This window comes from Cryptotermes secundus, unplaced genomic scaffold, assembly GCF_002891405.2.
Source record: "Cryptotermes secundus unplaced genomic scaffold, Csec_1.0 scaffold407, whole genome shotgun sequence".
Lineage (NCBI taxonomy): Eukaryota > Metazoa > Arthropoda > Insecta > Blattodea > Kalotermitidae > Cryptotermes > Cryptotermes secundus.
Window position 1 is genome coordinate 105,688 of NW_019741981.1, and position 15,236 is coordinate 120,923.

Genomic DNA, 15,236 nt, shown 5'->3' on the forward strand with positions numbered 1-15,236 from the left:
GACGTTTCGGAGGAAAGTAAGGCCTCAATCTTCAGGGCAGAAAAATCCGCAAGCGAGGAACCAGCGTCAGCAGGTGGCTGCAGACTGAGCCACCAGTCGAAAACACCCAGCTATATAAGAACAGGAAGGGATGAAAAGTGGGCAACATGGGAAATCAATAGAGAGAAATGGGTAGGGTCTGTAGAGATGGGCTAGCAGGTAGCAGAGAGCGGGTCAGAGCCGGTACAGGATCGTTGTCATGGGGGGAAGCCAGGGTTACCGAGCAAGCACTGACCCAGTAGCCTCGGGGCTACTGCTGAGCGTGCATTGACCTGCGTAGCCTTGTAGATTTGGCGTCATGTTCAGGTTTCTTGAGGGAGCTTATGAGAGGCTTCCATGACTTGCTGAGCCAAAAACCCACCTCTCTGTTCATACTCTTTGGATGGTGCTCAATATCCATGGGCTCCCTAACGATGTGATCCATGTATCGGGTCCTACTGCCGAGGATGGAGATACTGTGAAATTGAAAGGGGTGTCCCAAGTCGACGCTGTCTTCAGCTACGGTTGACTTGTCTGGATGTTCAAGATGGATGTGCCGCTGATGCTTCAACCTCGTGTCAACAGAACGGCCTGTCTGCCCAAGGTAGACCTTGCCGCACTCACAGGGGATTCTATATACACCCGGTGTCCTTAGCCCCAGGTTATCTCTGGCCGGCCAGAAGAAACTAAATACTTTCTTGGGAGGAATGCCCACTGATTTGATGATGTGCCGGGACAACACTCTGCTAATTCGGTTGAATATAGTCCCGACATAGGGCAGGAAGGCGACTAAGTCTGGATTATCGTCGGGCTGACTGACGTTCGGATGACGGTACAGGACCCTGTTACAGGCATAACAGATCAACGACCCCCCACCTCCCCAAGCCTGCAGTGGCAATACGGTATCACCCTTCGTCATACTCTTTGACGCTAGATGGTACAATGCTATAGCAACTGAACAGATGTACTTCAGTGCATCTACTTCAATTATTTATAATGTACGTAACAGAATTTGTACTTGTTTAGTGTATTACTATATTTAAATATATTTTTCAACTTTTCTTACGTGATAACTGAGCTGATCCAGCATCTCTGCCATATGCTTTTTCAGAAACATCCCATTCCGAAGAATCGGAGGGAAAGTTGTTTAAAGCAGAAGCCACAAAAAGCGACACGGAACATGAATCGCTACACGACAGATCAAGTACGTTATCTGCGACATGCCGCTTCGGTATAATTCAGGCTGCAACATCACGGTCGTTCTGGTGTCAACGGCTGTCATTTCAATGAACTATTTTCCTAAGAGCGCTATATACCGGTTGTTGTCAGTTGCCTGTTGTGTATTTCCACTTGCGTGATATGATCTTACCTATGGGTCTAGACTACACGCCTAACACGCGTGGCTGAGAGGTTACATCCGCACCACGGCGCAAAATCCATTCGTCTGATTTCAAGGATGATCGACATAAACGTGTTTAGGGCCAAAATGATAGGAGTTGAACAGAAACTCAGCCACACCGTAACACAAATGTGGGGCTCTTCATAACCAAATCACTCCTATAATTAAGGTAAGGAAAAGCTGTCCCTGTATTTAATTAATTACGCACTACGCCATGATGACATATGCGGGTATGAATGTTTAGATACGCGTATTCTTGACCTCGGCACTAGTTGCGAGTGGTCAGCTTCATGCTCCTGCCGCTTTAGCCCAGGGGAAATATTCCACGGTACCCACTGGAGAGGTGGCTGGGCGGGCCCCAGAACCGGTCTCGGCAACGTGAAGAGGAGAAAAATCTTGCCCCTACCGGAACTCGAACTCAGACCTCTCGGCCGTCCAGCCCGTAGCCAATCGCTATATCGAATGTGCTATCCCGGCTCACATCATTGTTATAATCACATTTCATAATCTCGTGTCCCAAAAATGTCTGTAGAGAAGGTGGAGTTGTACACTTTAACTCTATCTCAACGGGCAAGAACGTAAAAGGACAATAATTTTTATAGTTCGTATTTTATAATGAAAAGTTTGGACTGATGGTTAAAACACCAACTGTTGATGGAATCCAAATTCGTTCATATACTACTATAGTTCGAATTCACCTAGTTCTGCAAAACTTTCTAAGCTGCGCTTCACCGTTCTTTGGACTAATCCTTCAAGTAAAACAGATTTTGGGTGGCAGTCCGTGGCTCGGAATTATCTTTCTCAAGTAACTAAATAGACGGCAAACCCGCATTAATAACACCTGAATCACCATATGTCGACTTATTGCGTTATCACTGCCGCTTCGCGGAGGTCTAGAAGTTCCGGATCTGATGTTTGGTTGAGACACCTGTTAACCCAATCGATGTTTTGGTTGTCAACCCATTCAAGTTGGAATAGTACCTTAATTATAGGCCACGGCCCCTCACTTTCACGTTCTTCACAATTCATAACCATTAGGTCAACAGATGCTACACACCCTATGTATACGTATGTGAAAAAAGCGCTGTTCAGCAAATTAATACAATGGCCTAGGCATAGAGGGGCTGTAGGGCAGCTTGGTGGAGCAGATACACTTCTCAACAATTATATGTATCGACAGAAATCTGTCCATCAGAACAGTTTTAAGCAAGCATGTCAAACATGGAACGTACTTATATTTAGCGGGAAAAAAAATTACCATAACCATATTTACGAGCATTATACTTTGGGGTAAATTAGTAAACATTATTCATAAGTGCTTAAAATTAATGGTCTTCAGAGGCGTCAAACCATCAAGTTGGGCGGAATAAGAAATGCGACCACTGTAACCGTCATCTCTGCTATGGAATGAATTTTGCGTGGTCAATTTCTCCAACTGTCTTCACCCTCGAAATCAGATGCCATAAAATATATAAAAAGTAATTCCGAAGTTCTGGCAGAACCAAGAGTACCATTTTAATATAAACCAATAAAGGCTGAGCTATAATACTTAAAATTTTATATTCTATAGACATACCACAACGGTTCATGCACACGTTTAGTATAAACACATAGTGGGTGTGAGCACAGAGCTTATTCTGTATCCCACTTAATTTACATATGAAGTTTTTAAGTTACAAATGTAACAAACAAGGATATAGAATCATGTAATAATACAGGATCTGAATACATGAATGACCAGGAAACTGTCGAAGAGCCGTCGGATTTATAGGACGTTTGTAACATCCTTTGATTAAATAGGGACCACACACATATTTAATTCAGAGAACATGAGTTTCACTTTTGTGATCTTGAATTGCTCATTGGCCCTGATGTTCACTTACAGCAGACACATGTCTATTTTAGCCAAGCTAACCAGCTACACTGCACATTCCTTTAAGCTCTACGTGTATTTTGTTAGATACGTACTCTTTAAAAAATCGCTTGAAATAAAAACTTCTAGGTCTTAATAAATCTTTATTTTATATCATCAAATGCTTTTTCTGTGCAGTAGTCATTTTGAGAAAATAGGCTTGAACCTAAGTTGGTTTTGTAAAGAAACAAAAATAAATTTTACAGTGAAATCTTGTCCGGTAAGGTTTTATTACACCCACCCAAGAAATACAAGTATTTAAATATAAACAGATGGCCCTCAAATAATCAATCACAACGTCACCTTATTATTAGTGTGCCAAAATCTGGTTCATGATTACAGTTAGTTTCCACACACGCACACGAACAAATAAACATCCCAAAATAATAAATGTGTTTAAAGACTAACTAGCACGTCAGTATACCAAGATGTCCAGGTTAAATAAAATACGATTTGCGGGTATCGTGTATCAGAAGCATCGACCTTTCCTGCTATGTGAGAGGTATGAGGATCATTTGGGGGACGCGGTAGCGTACTTGGTTGAGGCACTATGCTAAAAGCCGGAAGGTCGCGGGTTCGATTCCCCATGCGGTTATTCGATTATTCAACTGACCTAATCCTTCTATCCGCATTATGGCCCTGGGGTCGACTCAGCCTCTAACAGAAATGAGTACCAGGAATCTTACTGGGGGTAAAGGGCGGCCGGCGCGTAAGGCTGACCTCACCGCCATCTGTGAGCCGACTGCCTAGAAAATATTGGAGCCCAGACGTGTTACACGCCTATGGGCCTTCACGGCATACTACAGGGATAGCTTTACACCTTTTTATGAGGATCATTTGATGACAAACGCATTTGTATTAATGCAAATGATTACTGATTTAATGCGACGAAGGTATAGTGGGCAAAATTTCATTTTATAACTGAAGCCACATGGTATGAAGGGACTTAAAAATACAATAAATTGTTTGAAAACTTTCAGTATACATGCAAGCAGGCCCATTTCATGAAAATATGGCTGACAGTTTCGAAGATTATGTGGACGGACTGAGCCTGCCAATTGTGTGTTTGTTTTACGCACTTTGTTCGTCGATTGCATTGTGGGATGTCGGTTCCGGTATTTGGAAACACGTAAATTCCTGACGAATGCCGGCGACACTACGGCCTTGTCGGGCTGGCTTGCGTGAGCGACGGCGGTCCTCTGTGTTTGGTAGCCGGGTGACTGCGAAACGGCCGTAGAGCGGCAAGCGCTGGCGGCGTTGCTGCTAGGAGGGTCGCTATTGCCGTGTGCTCACCAGATACTCTCTGTAAGGCTCAGTAGCTCTGACTCACTGACTAGCGCGATGTGGTGCGCATCTTTATCCGCTATTGCTAGCGGTATCCGGCCCAATAGGCGTTGTCAATGCCGTGGTTGGCGCTGATTGGCTAGCACTTGCTTCATTCGGCCGGCGGACCAGTAGTCGGTAGTTGGCCTGGAGATACTTGTGGCAGGCTCCCACAGCATAGTAAAGCATTGAAACTGTTAGGGCTTGCCACATTTGTGATCCATATGGAGTCGTTAGTATGCTGTATTTATAATTGCTTGGCATCAGCAATATTCTGTAGGTTGACTGCACACATTGTAATTCTTAATTTCACTGTGACAAGTAAGAGAGGGGTAATCTGTTCGAAATTACAAAATATTTAAACTATAGAAAACAAAATATAAAAACGTGCATACTGCCTCTCAGTACGTTGCAAACGCCCCAATATGGCATTCAGATGACTAGAATTGTATATGTTATTTTATTACCATCTTCATTTAAGCAGAAATGGCCCATACACATGGTCAGTTTTCTTAGAATGCGGTAAACCCAAAATAAAACGTGTGGTACACGTTTCCACTCTTATTTTATAACACTAGGAATGTTTCGATATACACTTTCGACCATCAAATATCACCAGCGTATGTTTATGTTGATGCATTTGGTCCTCAATCTTAGGTTTTGTAAGAGCCTATTTCCGTGGTTTGCACATGCTTTGGTGGTTCGCTGAAATAGGCCACGGCCACTTCTACATCGCTGCCACTTCATCTGTTGTGATGGTTTTGTTGTTTCTATTCGACGTTATACTGGTAGGTCGTATGCGTGCCTCTTGGAAATCCTTCGGCGAGAGGGACACATCGGCGTCATCTGGCAGTGCGTGCGCTCGGACTAGCAGCGTAGTCGAGAGGCTTGTAGCCTACACACATTACAATTTCTCTTAAGTGTCACCCAAATAAATCTTTGAACAGCTACTGCGAAGCGAGTGCACGTTTTGCGTGCCCGTCGGCCATAATCCCAAGCCATTGCTACTACATTCGATCAGTCGTGCTACTTGTTTCCAGCTTATGTTTTATGTTCCAGTGAACCATGATCCCAAGGCAGCGCTACTGTATTGAGCATTAGTCAGTCGCGTTCCTTCTTTTGTTGAAATGTCATGCGAGAGTTGCGGATTAAACAAATGCCCATGTATGGTATCAATGTGAAAAGCAAAAGATTCCGACATAAATTTCATGACGTTTCGGTTCCAGATAAGAGAATTTTCGTAAATAACTGTGAACCGGCGTTATCCGCCCCCCAAAAAGAAAACCGAATCAAAACGTCTGTTACTCAGTGAAGATAAACTGGACCAAATGGTGCTAGGTTTGAACAGTCTTCTAGCAAAACCATTAGGCGCCTTGCAGAGGAGACAGGAGTTTAAAATTTCAGTATCAAGTTTTGAGTTTGCGTGATCCGCTGTATCTTCTCTGTTCAGAATGCAGTCTTCTTTTAACTTCGCTGTTTCCAGTGTTAATTCGACGCATGTCATAATGGAGAGTGGGTTTTGAATGAAAATTCGCTGATCCAATATGCTAGAGACTTATTAATTCTGCTGCCAGTTTGAACCTTTTATATAAATGTCTAAAATGCAGTCTCTTCCAAAGAAGTGGTTGTTTTCCCAGTTCTTTGTAACAGTACTTATATCCGGTCTTGGAAGGATGCAACTATAGTACCTTATAAAGTAAGCGGCCTCCGTAGTCTAGGGGTAACGTTCCCACCTCGTGACTCAAGGTACGCGGGTTCAAACCCGGCGGAGGTCGTGGAATTTTTAAGGGCGGAAAAATTCAGGAAACAAGTCCTCCGGGAGGGACTTTAAGCCGTGGGTCGCGTGTCGTAGCTTTATGGCACGTAAAAGAACCTCATGTCCCAAGGGGACCTCTGAGCCAAATTCAGGACATTTCCCGCCCAACAGTAGTCTCTAACGCCTCTGGTAGATGGGGGAAACATCGAGATACCGCTGAGCCAGTAGAGGCCGAACTCGCTGGCTGAGTCGGGACTGGTGGCACGCACCACTACGGGTAGGGAATAGAGACTGGTAGAATATCACAGGGGGACGCACAATGGACCAATATCTGGTCTAAGTGCATGGGGAAACCCACCCTCTCCAATAACAATAACAACAACAACTTATAAAGTAATTACGTTTGACTTAAAACAGTCGTTCTTTTATGATCTGATGAAGTATTTGGGGGCGTACAGCAGTTGCCAAGATGTTTCAAACAGGCCTAGTCTAGAAACTGACAGACTTCACCTCGCCGGAGCAGTACTACGCAGCTGCACTCTGACTTTGACTGAACTGACAGACTGGAAGCTGTTTCAAAGTCTCACCCTGAACTCACATTTCCAAATATCCACACTGACTCTTCCAATGAAACTGATAAAGCAGCATGTGCCTTTGGAGCCTCTACAGCCTCGGCAAACAGAACATTGACAAGAAAAACTACAATTTTAGACCAGAAATAAGAAATACCTGGCCTAGATCGTTTAATAAAGCATAAAAAATCTCAGAAAATTATAGCAAGAAACCAGAGATCCAGCATGAAAAACGGCAGTAAACTGAGTGACTCGAAATATCAGGAGGATGGTCAGGAAAAGGGCATCTGAAAGATGGGAAACAAAGTTGGCGAACTGCAAAGTCACACCTCAAGCAATATGGCCTATTGCAACTCCCTCTCAAAAACAGATGGACCAAAGGCACCATCTTCAATTCATGGTCCCTTAGGCCCTCTATTTTATCCAATCGATAAAGCCAACACAATTGAAGACCGCTTAGAAAACCAGTTCACAGCGCTTGATTTGTGCGAATGTGACCATAGACGACATGTGGATTCTCAAGTTGAAGCTCTGCTGGCTACCATCAATGAAGACATCCCTGTTAATTTCCGACCCTGCGACGTCTCAAAAAAATAAAATCCTAGAAATTAGGAAAGTTCTGTGGTTTTGATGGCATTCCAAATTAATGCCTCCGGCATCTTCCAATAATACCACTTGTGCTAATACCACTTGTGCATTTAACACATTTTATTCTTAACTGCCTTCGGTTTAATCACTTCCCGCTACCTTGCAAGGAGGCAAAAATCACAACTCTCCCTAAACCAGCAAAGACACAAAATTTCCAAACAATCTACGTCCAATCAGCATCTTGTCCACTAAGGGCAAACTATTTTATGAACAATCCAAAAACACACTGAGAAAAGAAACTTACTAAATGCATGTCAGTTCAACTTTCAAGGAGAAAACAGTACGACACTTAAGTGTGTGAGGCTTGCAGATTGCGTCACCCTAAATTTCAACAATATGTTGAAGGCTGCTGTGTTCTTGGATATCAAGAAAGCCTTCGACATGACACTCTGGTCTACTATACAAATTATCAGAATTTTTGGCAAGTCTCATTAATCTAAGTGTTTATTTTCTCACTGACAGACATTTTAAGTCTTGGTAGAAAGCAAATTTTCTATGCCAAGAAAAATTACTATTACCACAAGAGTCCTGTTGGGGAAAATAAATATCTGGTCGTGGGTCTCAAGGAGATTGGCACAAAGATGAAATGATTGACGGTAAACTGCCAGTCATAAAGTAATTTTGACTTTAACTCTGACTTTGATTAGAGGCAGGAATAGCTAATGAGCGTACATTCATGGCCCAGAATCTGATAATGTGAGGACACTAGGAGGTGAGACATAGCCTGTTGGTAACGAAGTGCGTGGAAGAGAACACTGTTGGCATCCTTTAAAGGGGCTCAGGGAAGGTACAAAAGATATACTAGAAGATCTAAGCACGAAAGCTGAAGGCTCTTCTGTCAGCATGTCAACATCATTCTGAGTTTGGGGGAGACTCCATAAAATCCTCACTAAGGATTCCAAAGTAAGAACTGTGTACCTTTTGCCTCTTTCTAAAGAATATACATCCTCAGGGGATGAAGCATTACAGCTCATGCTGGGGACTTATCTTTCTGACATAAGTGAGAAATGAGGAAGACGTCACTAGAGGTCTTTGCCCCAGCGTCCTCAGTTGAGGGGCCAAGGACTGGGTGTTGACTGGAAGGGTCCTACAACAGGCTCAGGTGGGCAACTGTCAACCTCAGTGTCTACATATCTATGGCAGAGGATGATATTTTTACAACTCTTCTACAAAAGGGCCTAGAGGTCATCACTGGCATGATGATGAAAATATTTAAGAGACACTGCTGATCTCAGATATGTTCCTTTACCTCAGATGGTAGTCAGAGTTAGCCTTTCATCTTATCAGCCTCACCTCCTTCCTTTTCAAAACACTGAATATGTAAAAGATAGATAAATAAGAGGAGAAGCACTGGTGGAATATCCACTGCACTCTTTTATCAGCAACAATGTATGACTGGCAAGTCCACGGAGACAGGCCTCCATAGTCTTCTACAAAAGATAGGCTTATCTCGATTTGAGGGAATGGTCTGAGGACAGTGCTTTGGCTTAAAAGCTCAGAGGCATAGGTCTCCTGCAGTATGACAGGGGTTCAGATGTAGGTCAAGCCCAGATCCTTCCCCAACTAACAGAACTGGACCCTGTTATTTGGATGAGTCACGACAAAATGATACAAATAACTACTTCTAAAACGCCCATTAAGTGCAGATCCCATCACTCAAACACTGGTTGGCTTAGCCTGTGACCCTTTGGTCCAGGGGACTATCCAGGATAGCTAGAAGGTTTATGTATAGTGGGACAAGTATAGTGGATATCCCTTTCACTTGGTGTACACACTACAATGTTATTGACTAAAATGTGTGTGATTTTGGCTAGTCCAAAGAAGTGCAGGAGGAGGGAACATACAGGCTAGCACACCTCCATATGGTAAAACAGAAAAGCAGTTTTTCGGGGCCCTGAGGTATTGAAATTGACAATGAAGCTTGTCTGGGAATGTCTGCCCTGTCTAGTAAGATGGTGTTATGTTCCTCTTGGTCACTGGTTATCCTTTCCAAAGTTCTGAACCAGCAATTTCAGTCTCACCATTTATTGGCAGGCTCAAGTTTAAGGAGTGGGTGAAGGAGAGGCACTCCAAAAATTTGGCTGTGGCACCAAGTATGAGACAGTAAAAGCTCTTGATTGAAAGGCCTCTGGTAAACTGTCTAGAGGCCTAGTGCTCTTGGCCACAATGTAGGTTTGTAAGTGTTGCTGAGGGTCAGTGTATACTGAGGCAGCACTAAATATTATAGCTCTTGTGGATAGTGCCATGTCCAGGAAGTCTGGATAGGAAAGGATTCCTCCTACCATTACTTCAAAAATACCCAGTTATGGTTAGGCACAGGAAAGAAATCTCTGGCCATACATAGTTAGAGCAAATAGATATCAGGAGGGTCTCAGTCAGGATGGTCCTACCTCTAGCAGTATGGACTGGACCCAGCAGAGACTCAGGTGTCAACAGGAGTTTATTAAAATGAATATTAAAGAGATAGACATGGAGTGGATTAAGTTGGCTCAGGATGGAGACCAGTAGCGGGTTCCTTTGAAGATTGTAATGAATCTCCAGTTTCCATAATAGGCAAGGAATTTATTAACCAGCTGAGTGACTATGAGGGACTCAACGACTTCATGGATCTGAACAGTTTTTTAACCCTGAAACAAGGGTGGGGTAATTATGCAGTTTTCCTCTTACAGTATGAAAGTGGACATGTGAAGTCTACCAGGAACAAAATTTTAAAATTCTGGTTCTCGTAGCAGTGGATATAAGAAGTTCAATTTTCAGTGATAAACCCCGTGCGGTCAGTGAAAGCTGATCAATATATCACTCACAACTTCAGGGTCAAGTTAAGCCACACAAGAAACCACGATGAAGTAGGCACAGCTCTGCTTGCTGCCAGTTTCATGTTGGTTTCTTGCTTGGTTTACCCTTAACCCAGAAGATGGAAGCAATAGAGAAGAATAACAACTACTGATATTATCTTCCTGAGGAGAGTGGATCTCTTGTCTTGTGAGATGTCTTCCAGCTTCAGTTCCAGGAACACTGCCTGGGTAGAGGATGTCTTCTGTAACCTTCTAAAGTGGATGATTTGAAATCAGCTATTGAAAATGTGAAGTGTGTCTTTATTTCTGAGTCACCAAAACTTCTTAATTCATGGATAGTTAGCCACAAGGCAGTGTCAAAGACAGAAGAGGCAGCAGTCACTCTCAGGTGACTTTGTGAGATATAACCATTAATTCAAGACTTCCATTCCTGATTTAACAAGTCTCCTGTCTATACTGTATTTTGCTTTTGCCTGAAAGTCTGTCAGTTGAATTTCTAGCAATATGCCTGTTTCTAAAATACCACAAAAATGTGTTCGTTAGTGGTCCCACACTGTCTCCCAGTTTCTCTAAGGAATAAGGGGCAATTTCAATGTACTTTTACATAGCTCAACATATATCTTTTTTTTTTTGTAATTAAGGATAGCTTCTTAGAGACAGTAAGATACTCAAAGAAATGTTTTTTAAAATAACATAAAAAAGTATGAGAACTGCATGGGAAAAATCAGGTGTAAAAACTACTGTAAATTTTTGCTTACCAGAAGGAAAGTTTTCATCGCCTTGAATAAGGTGAGTGGGTTCTTCAGTGTAATTCACAGTGCACAAGAGCACAGCTTACAAACTGTTGCTGTTCTTTCAGTTATACTGACATAGCTGTGACATAACATACATTTTTTGCTTCGATAACAAATGTTATTTTGTTGTAATGATGGAAAATATGAGTGCTAAATACTCGACACTTGAGCATAAATATTTTAATTACTTTCGCCCTGCTTAGAGCCATTAAAGGACAGATATGGCCAAGCCAACTTTCCCAGTTATATGTTATATATATACTACAAAGACCACCAGTCTATTGGGGTGGAAAAAAATAAATGTAATAGAGACTGAAATGCAAGAGTGTAAGTTCAATTAATACTGGTGACAATGTGCTACAAACAGAGACATAATCTAGTGTGAAATAACTTTCACCTATTTTGCAGCATGCCACTTTTCACAACCAGCCAACAATCACTATTCAAATTTAAACTATGCCATACACTGTCTTTGAGTAAACCATGCTATGAGTGAGCCTTCTGAAGGTCCACTAATGGGACCTGCTCGCTGTCTGTTTAAGTCTAGTCCACAGATATTCTAAACAAAATACAAGTACATTACAGAACTGTTAACCAAATTATTCAGCTGTGCTTTTGTAAGTATTTATCAGTAATAATAGAATTACTTAGTGAAAATCGGGAGGACGTATGAGACATTCAGTGATATTTCAAAAATTGAGTCAATGCAGATGTAACATAGATAATTCAAAAACCCAACGTGTACCATGCCAAAGGATCTCACTGAAAACCAATGGTCTCATTAATAACGTGCAGACAATTTTCCCCAAGTATAATTTTGTTACTTACATCGCGTATCCACATAAAAATATTGTTGTTGACACAATATCAAGCTGCAACTAACATCATAAATTATTCTCCGAATCCCTATATTTTCATAATTTCCCTAATTCAACCACTAGTTCGGAAATTCCTGCTCTCACCTAGATGGTGCTTAATAATAACCTAACCTTCCTTCTGAACTAAATTTTGATATAAGGACACTAAGCTGAGCAAAATCACACAGAACACGTACGCCTGTCACGTATTATTATTCTCGGAAAATTAACTAACATACAGAATTATGTGCAGACACACACACACAAAACAAACGTCAAGACTATTTCTCCGCAGACGGAATTCAGTAACTTACCTCTCCCCTTTCGTGCCAATGCGATGGTCACCTTCTTCGCACCCAGAATGCTGTTATAAACTATCACATCACCGTTATATATAAAGAACATCCAAAACGACAATGGTACGCGACACGAAGGAATTTCATGTAAAAACAATACCACTTGCTAAAACAACACCGCCATCTTAATATTACATCGCACAGTGGTTCTTCTGTATACCTTCATAAACTGCAGAGGTTAACATCAATCAAACACAATTATCACACAGAAACACGTGACAAAGACGACATCGGAGACACACAAACGCGGATGCATGCTTAAACCACACATTATGGGAATATATATACGTGAAGCAATATTCACCTTCTTTGTTGTTGAGTGGTTGCGGCTTCGGTGTCTATGGCTACGGCATCAGTTACTAACTGATTACAACGCGCATGAATACGTAGCTATGAATGTTTATTACAAGGTACTACCACTCTTCTGTAACATTTATGCTTCTTGTGAATTTTTGTTTACATGAACAATTAATGTAAGCTGGTTTTTAAATTTTAACAATTGCCTTTCCAAAATAAAATACTGTTTACTATGGCCTATGTTTTGGTAGGGGCACGGCAGCAGTCGATGCAAAGACCTTAAGTTTGAAGACTATCAATTCCGTGTCTTAGAAAATGTGGAATCAGAAATATACATAACATCCGGCGGCGTATTCGTTTTTTAAGTTAACGTGTACACACTAGCTTTTTTTTTCGTTTGTAGACAACTGACAACTCACTAAATCACTGTATTTCACACTTTGTTTTAGGTTCCTCTTTCAAGTATATGAACTGAGATCCTATAAGTATTGCAATGGAATGAAAACCGAACCATAATTTTGGAAATATGTACTTAAATCAAAATCACCTGAGCAGAGCCAGCACGTCCTAAACTAACAATGTTCTCACAGGGCAGCAGATTCTAGGTTGTTGGTATCTGGACCTTTTGCTGAAAGTGAGACGGGCACAAAGTTTCGTGTTTATTTCAAGTGTATGATCAAAAGTTTTGGGACAAGCATGGTTCATCGGGTTAGAATATTAATTCGACATATCTCTTTGCAGCACTCAACGTGGAGTTCGGTAGTACAGTGGTAGCGGAGATGATAAAAAAAATCCAAAGCGTGATTCTCCTTTAAACAACAAAGGTCGACACCAGAGATCACAAAATTTAAATCTAGATTATATAGCGTCGAACTGTAAGATTATTTGTGAATGATGATGGCTGGGACAGGAAATGGTATGAAGTCTGTTTTAAACTATTGCCCTGCCAGTTTCCTGGAAAAGCTAAGGAAAGACACTTAAATCTCAGTGAGTCCCACTCCACGTTTGAACCCGGGACCCTTAGAATAAGAAGCTTAAGTGTTAACCAGACTGTCACGACACTGTAAGGGCGAGGGCACACCAAGGAAACTGGCAAGCGCAACGCAACCGCGATTTTCGAGAATTGTTTTCAGCCTGAGTTGAATACGTGTTACTGAATGGAGCAACGCAAATTGTGGAAACGGCAACGCAATTTCCTCAGCATGTAGGAATGACGGATTCTCCGAGATTTGGGGGCAGAAGTCCATACCTATCGAGATTCAACGGGCAAAGGGCCCTTTGGCAAACTAGCAGATGTTGCATTATCATTTTTGACGCTTTCTCATTCAAATTTTGATGTTCAATGTGTTTACAGTGCTGTGAGTTTGATTAAAAATAAGTTAACGAACAAAATGTAAACATAAACGCTTCACACTGTTCTGTAAATAAAATTCTGACTGTGAAGAGAAAGTAAGTGTTGCCACTGCTACAGTGTGTCGAAGTAAGGAAGAAAAAAATGGATTCATGCAAACTCACATCTTCTTCTCTAGACCAGGGTGAAAATTTTGTAATTGAGGAAGAGTGGGAGAGCGACGAAAATGACTTGCTAAAAATAGGTACTACATACGTTACGCTTTTTAGTTTTCAAATATTTATTCTTATTGCCGTTCTTTTTATTGTTGTTGTTATTTTTACAACTGCTACTTTATGGTAAAATATACTGCAGTAAATTTGGAGGTATATTTTGTTGTTGTTAGAATTATACACGCAATGATCTGAAGGATCTGGTGAATTTCTAGTGAATCTCATGCTAAGATTCAGAGATAATTTTTTCTGGGGAGTTCGGATGAAAACACTTGAAAAGTGGAATAAATACTAGAAGTGGGTGTTCATCATTTTCCGGGATTCTCACCTGATGCTTGAGCGTCTACTTAATTCTGTCAACCATTTCCACCAATGAACAGAAGTAAAACGATACGTTATGTGGAAATAATTACAAAACGCGGCCGGCGCATAAGGCTGACAACCTTACCGCCATCTTTGAGCCGATTGTCTAGATAGGGTGGACCCTCAACGTTTCACAATCCAATGGGCCTTACGGCCTGGTACAGGGATATCTTTACTTTTTACTTTTTTTAATTACGCTGTCGGTAGCTTAGGTTAGATACCGTCAAATCTACAGTACATAGTGAATAATGAATTGGAAAGTATTTGGAATGAAGTTATTGTAGTCTAGTTTGAAAAAAAAAAACGAAAACCGAAGTCAGGATATTCGGTTTAGTAGCCGAGATTCTAAGAGGGGGCTTCCTAATACAAATCTAGAGTGTTACTGTTAAACCAGCTCCTTCAGTCGGCATGTAGTTTCATCACGAGCGCGTCTTCCTCAATTTTCACGTCAACTGCATTATTGATTAAACATCCATTTGCGGATATAGGGATCGGCCGTGGAGATCCAGTCGTCTGACCGCCACGTTCTCCTGATCTCAGTCCAACAGATTCTCTTTGAGGAAGTTCCGGAATAAAACCGCCA

General features: G+C 41.6%; 1 protein-coding gene across 4 annotated transcripts in view; it reads right to left on the reverse strand.

Annotated features, from left to right (window-relative positions):
* The window catches only part of LOC111872934 (DNA-binding protein RFX2), a 106,334-nt gene extending 93,405 nt beyond the window's left edge, over positions 1 to 12,929 (reverse strand). For 2 of the 4 annotated variants that reach the window (XM_023867231.2, XM_033754889.1), the window contains exon 1: positions 12,389 to 12,928. In XM_023867231.2, the coding sequence (XP_023722999.1) occupies positions 12,389 to 12,479 (91 nt within the window). In that variant the 5' untranslated portion in view covers positions 12,480 to 12,928. Of the gene's footprint in view, positions 1 to 12,388 lie in introns of all 4 variants that reach the window. The other 2 variants (XM_023867230.2, XM_023867232.2) reach the window with 2 other exon arrangements.
* Positions 12,930 to 15,236: the final 2,307 nt, after the last annotated feature.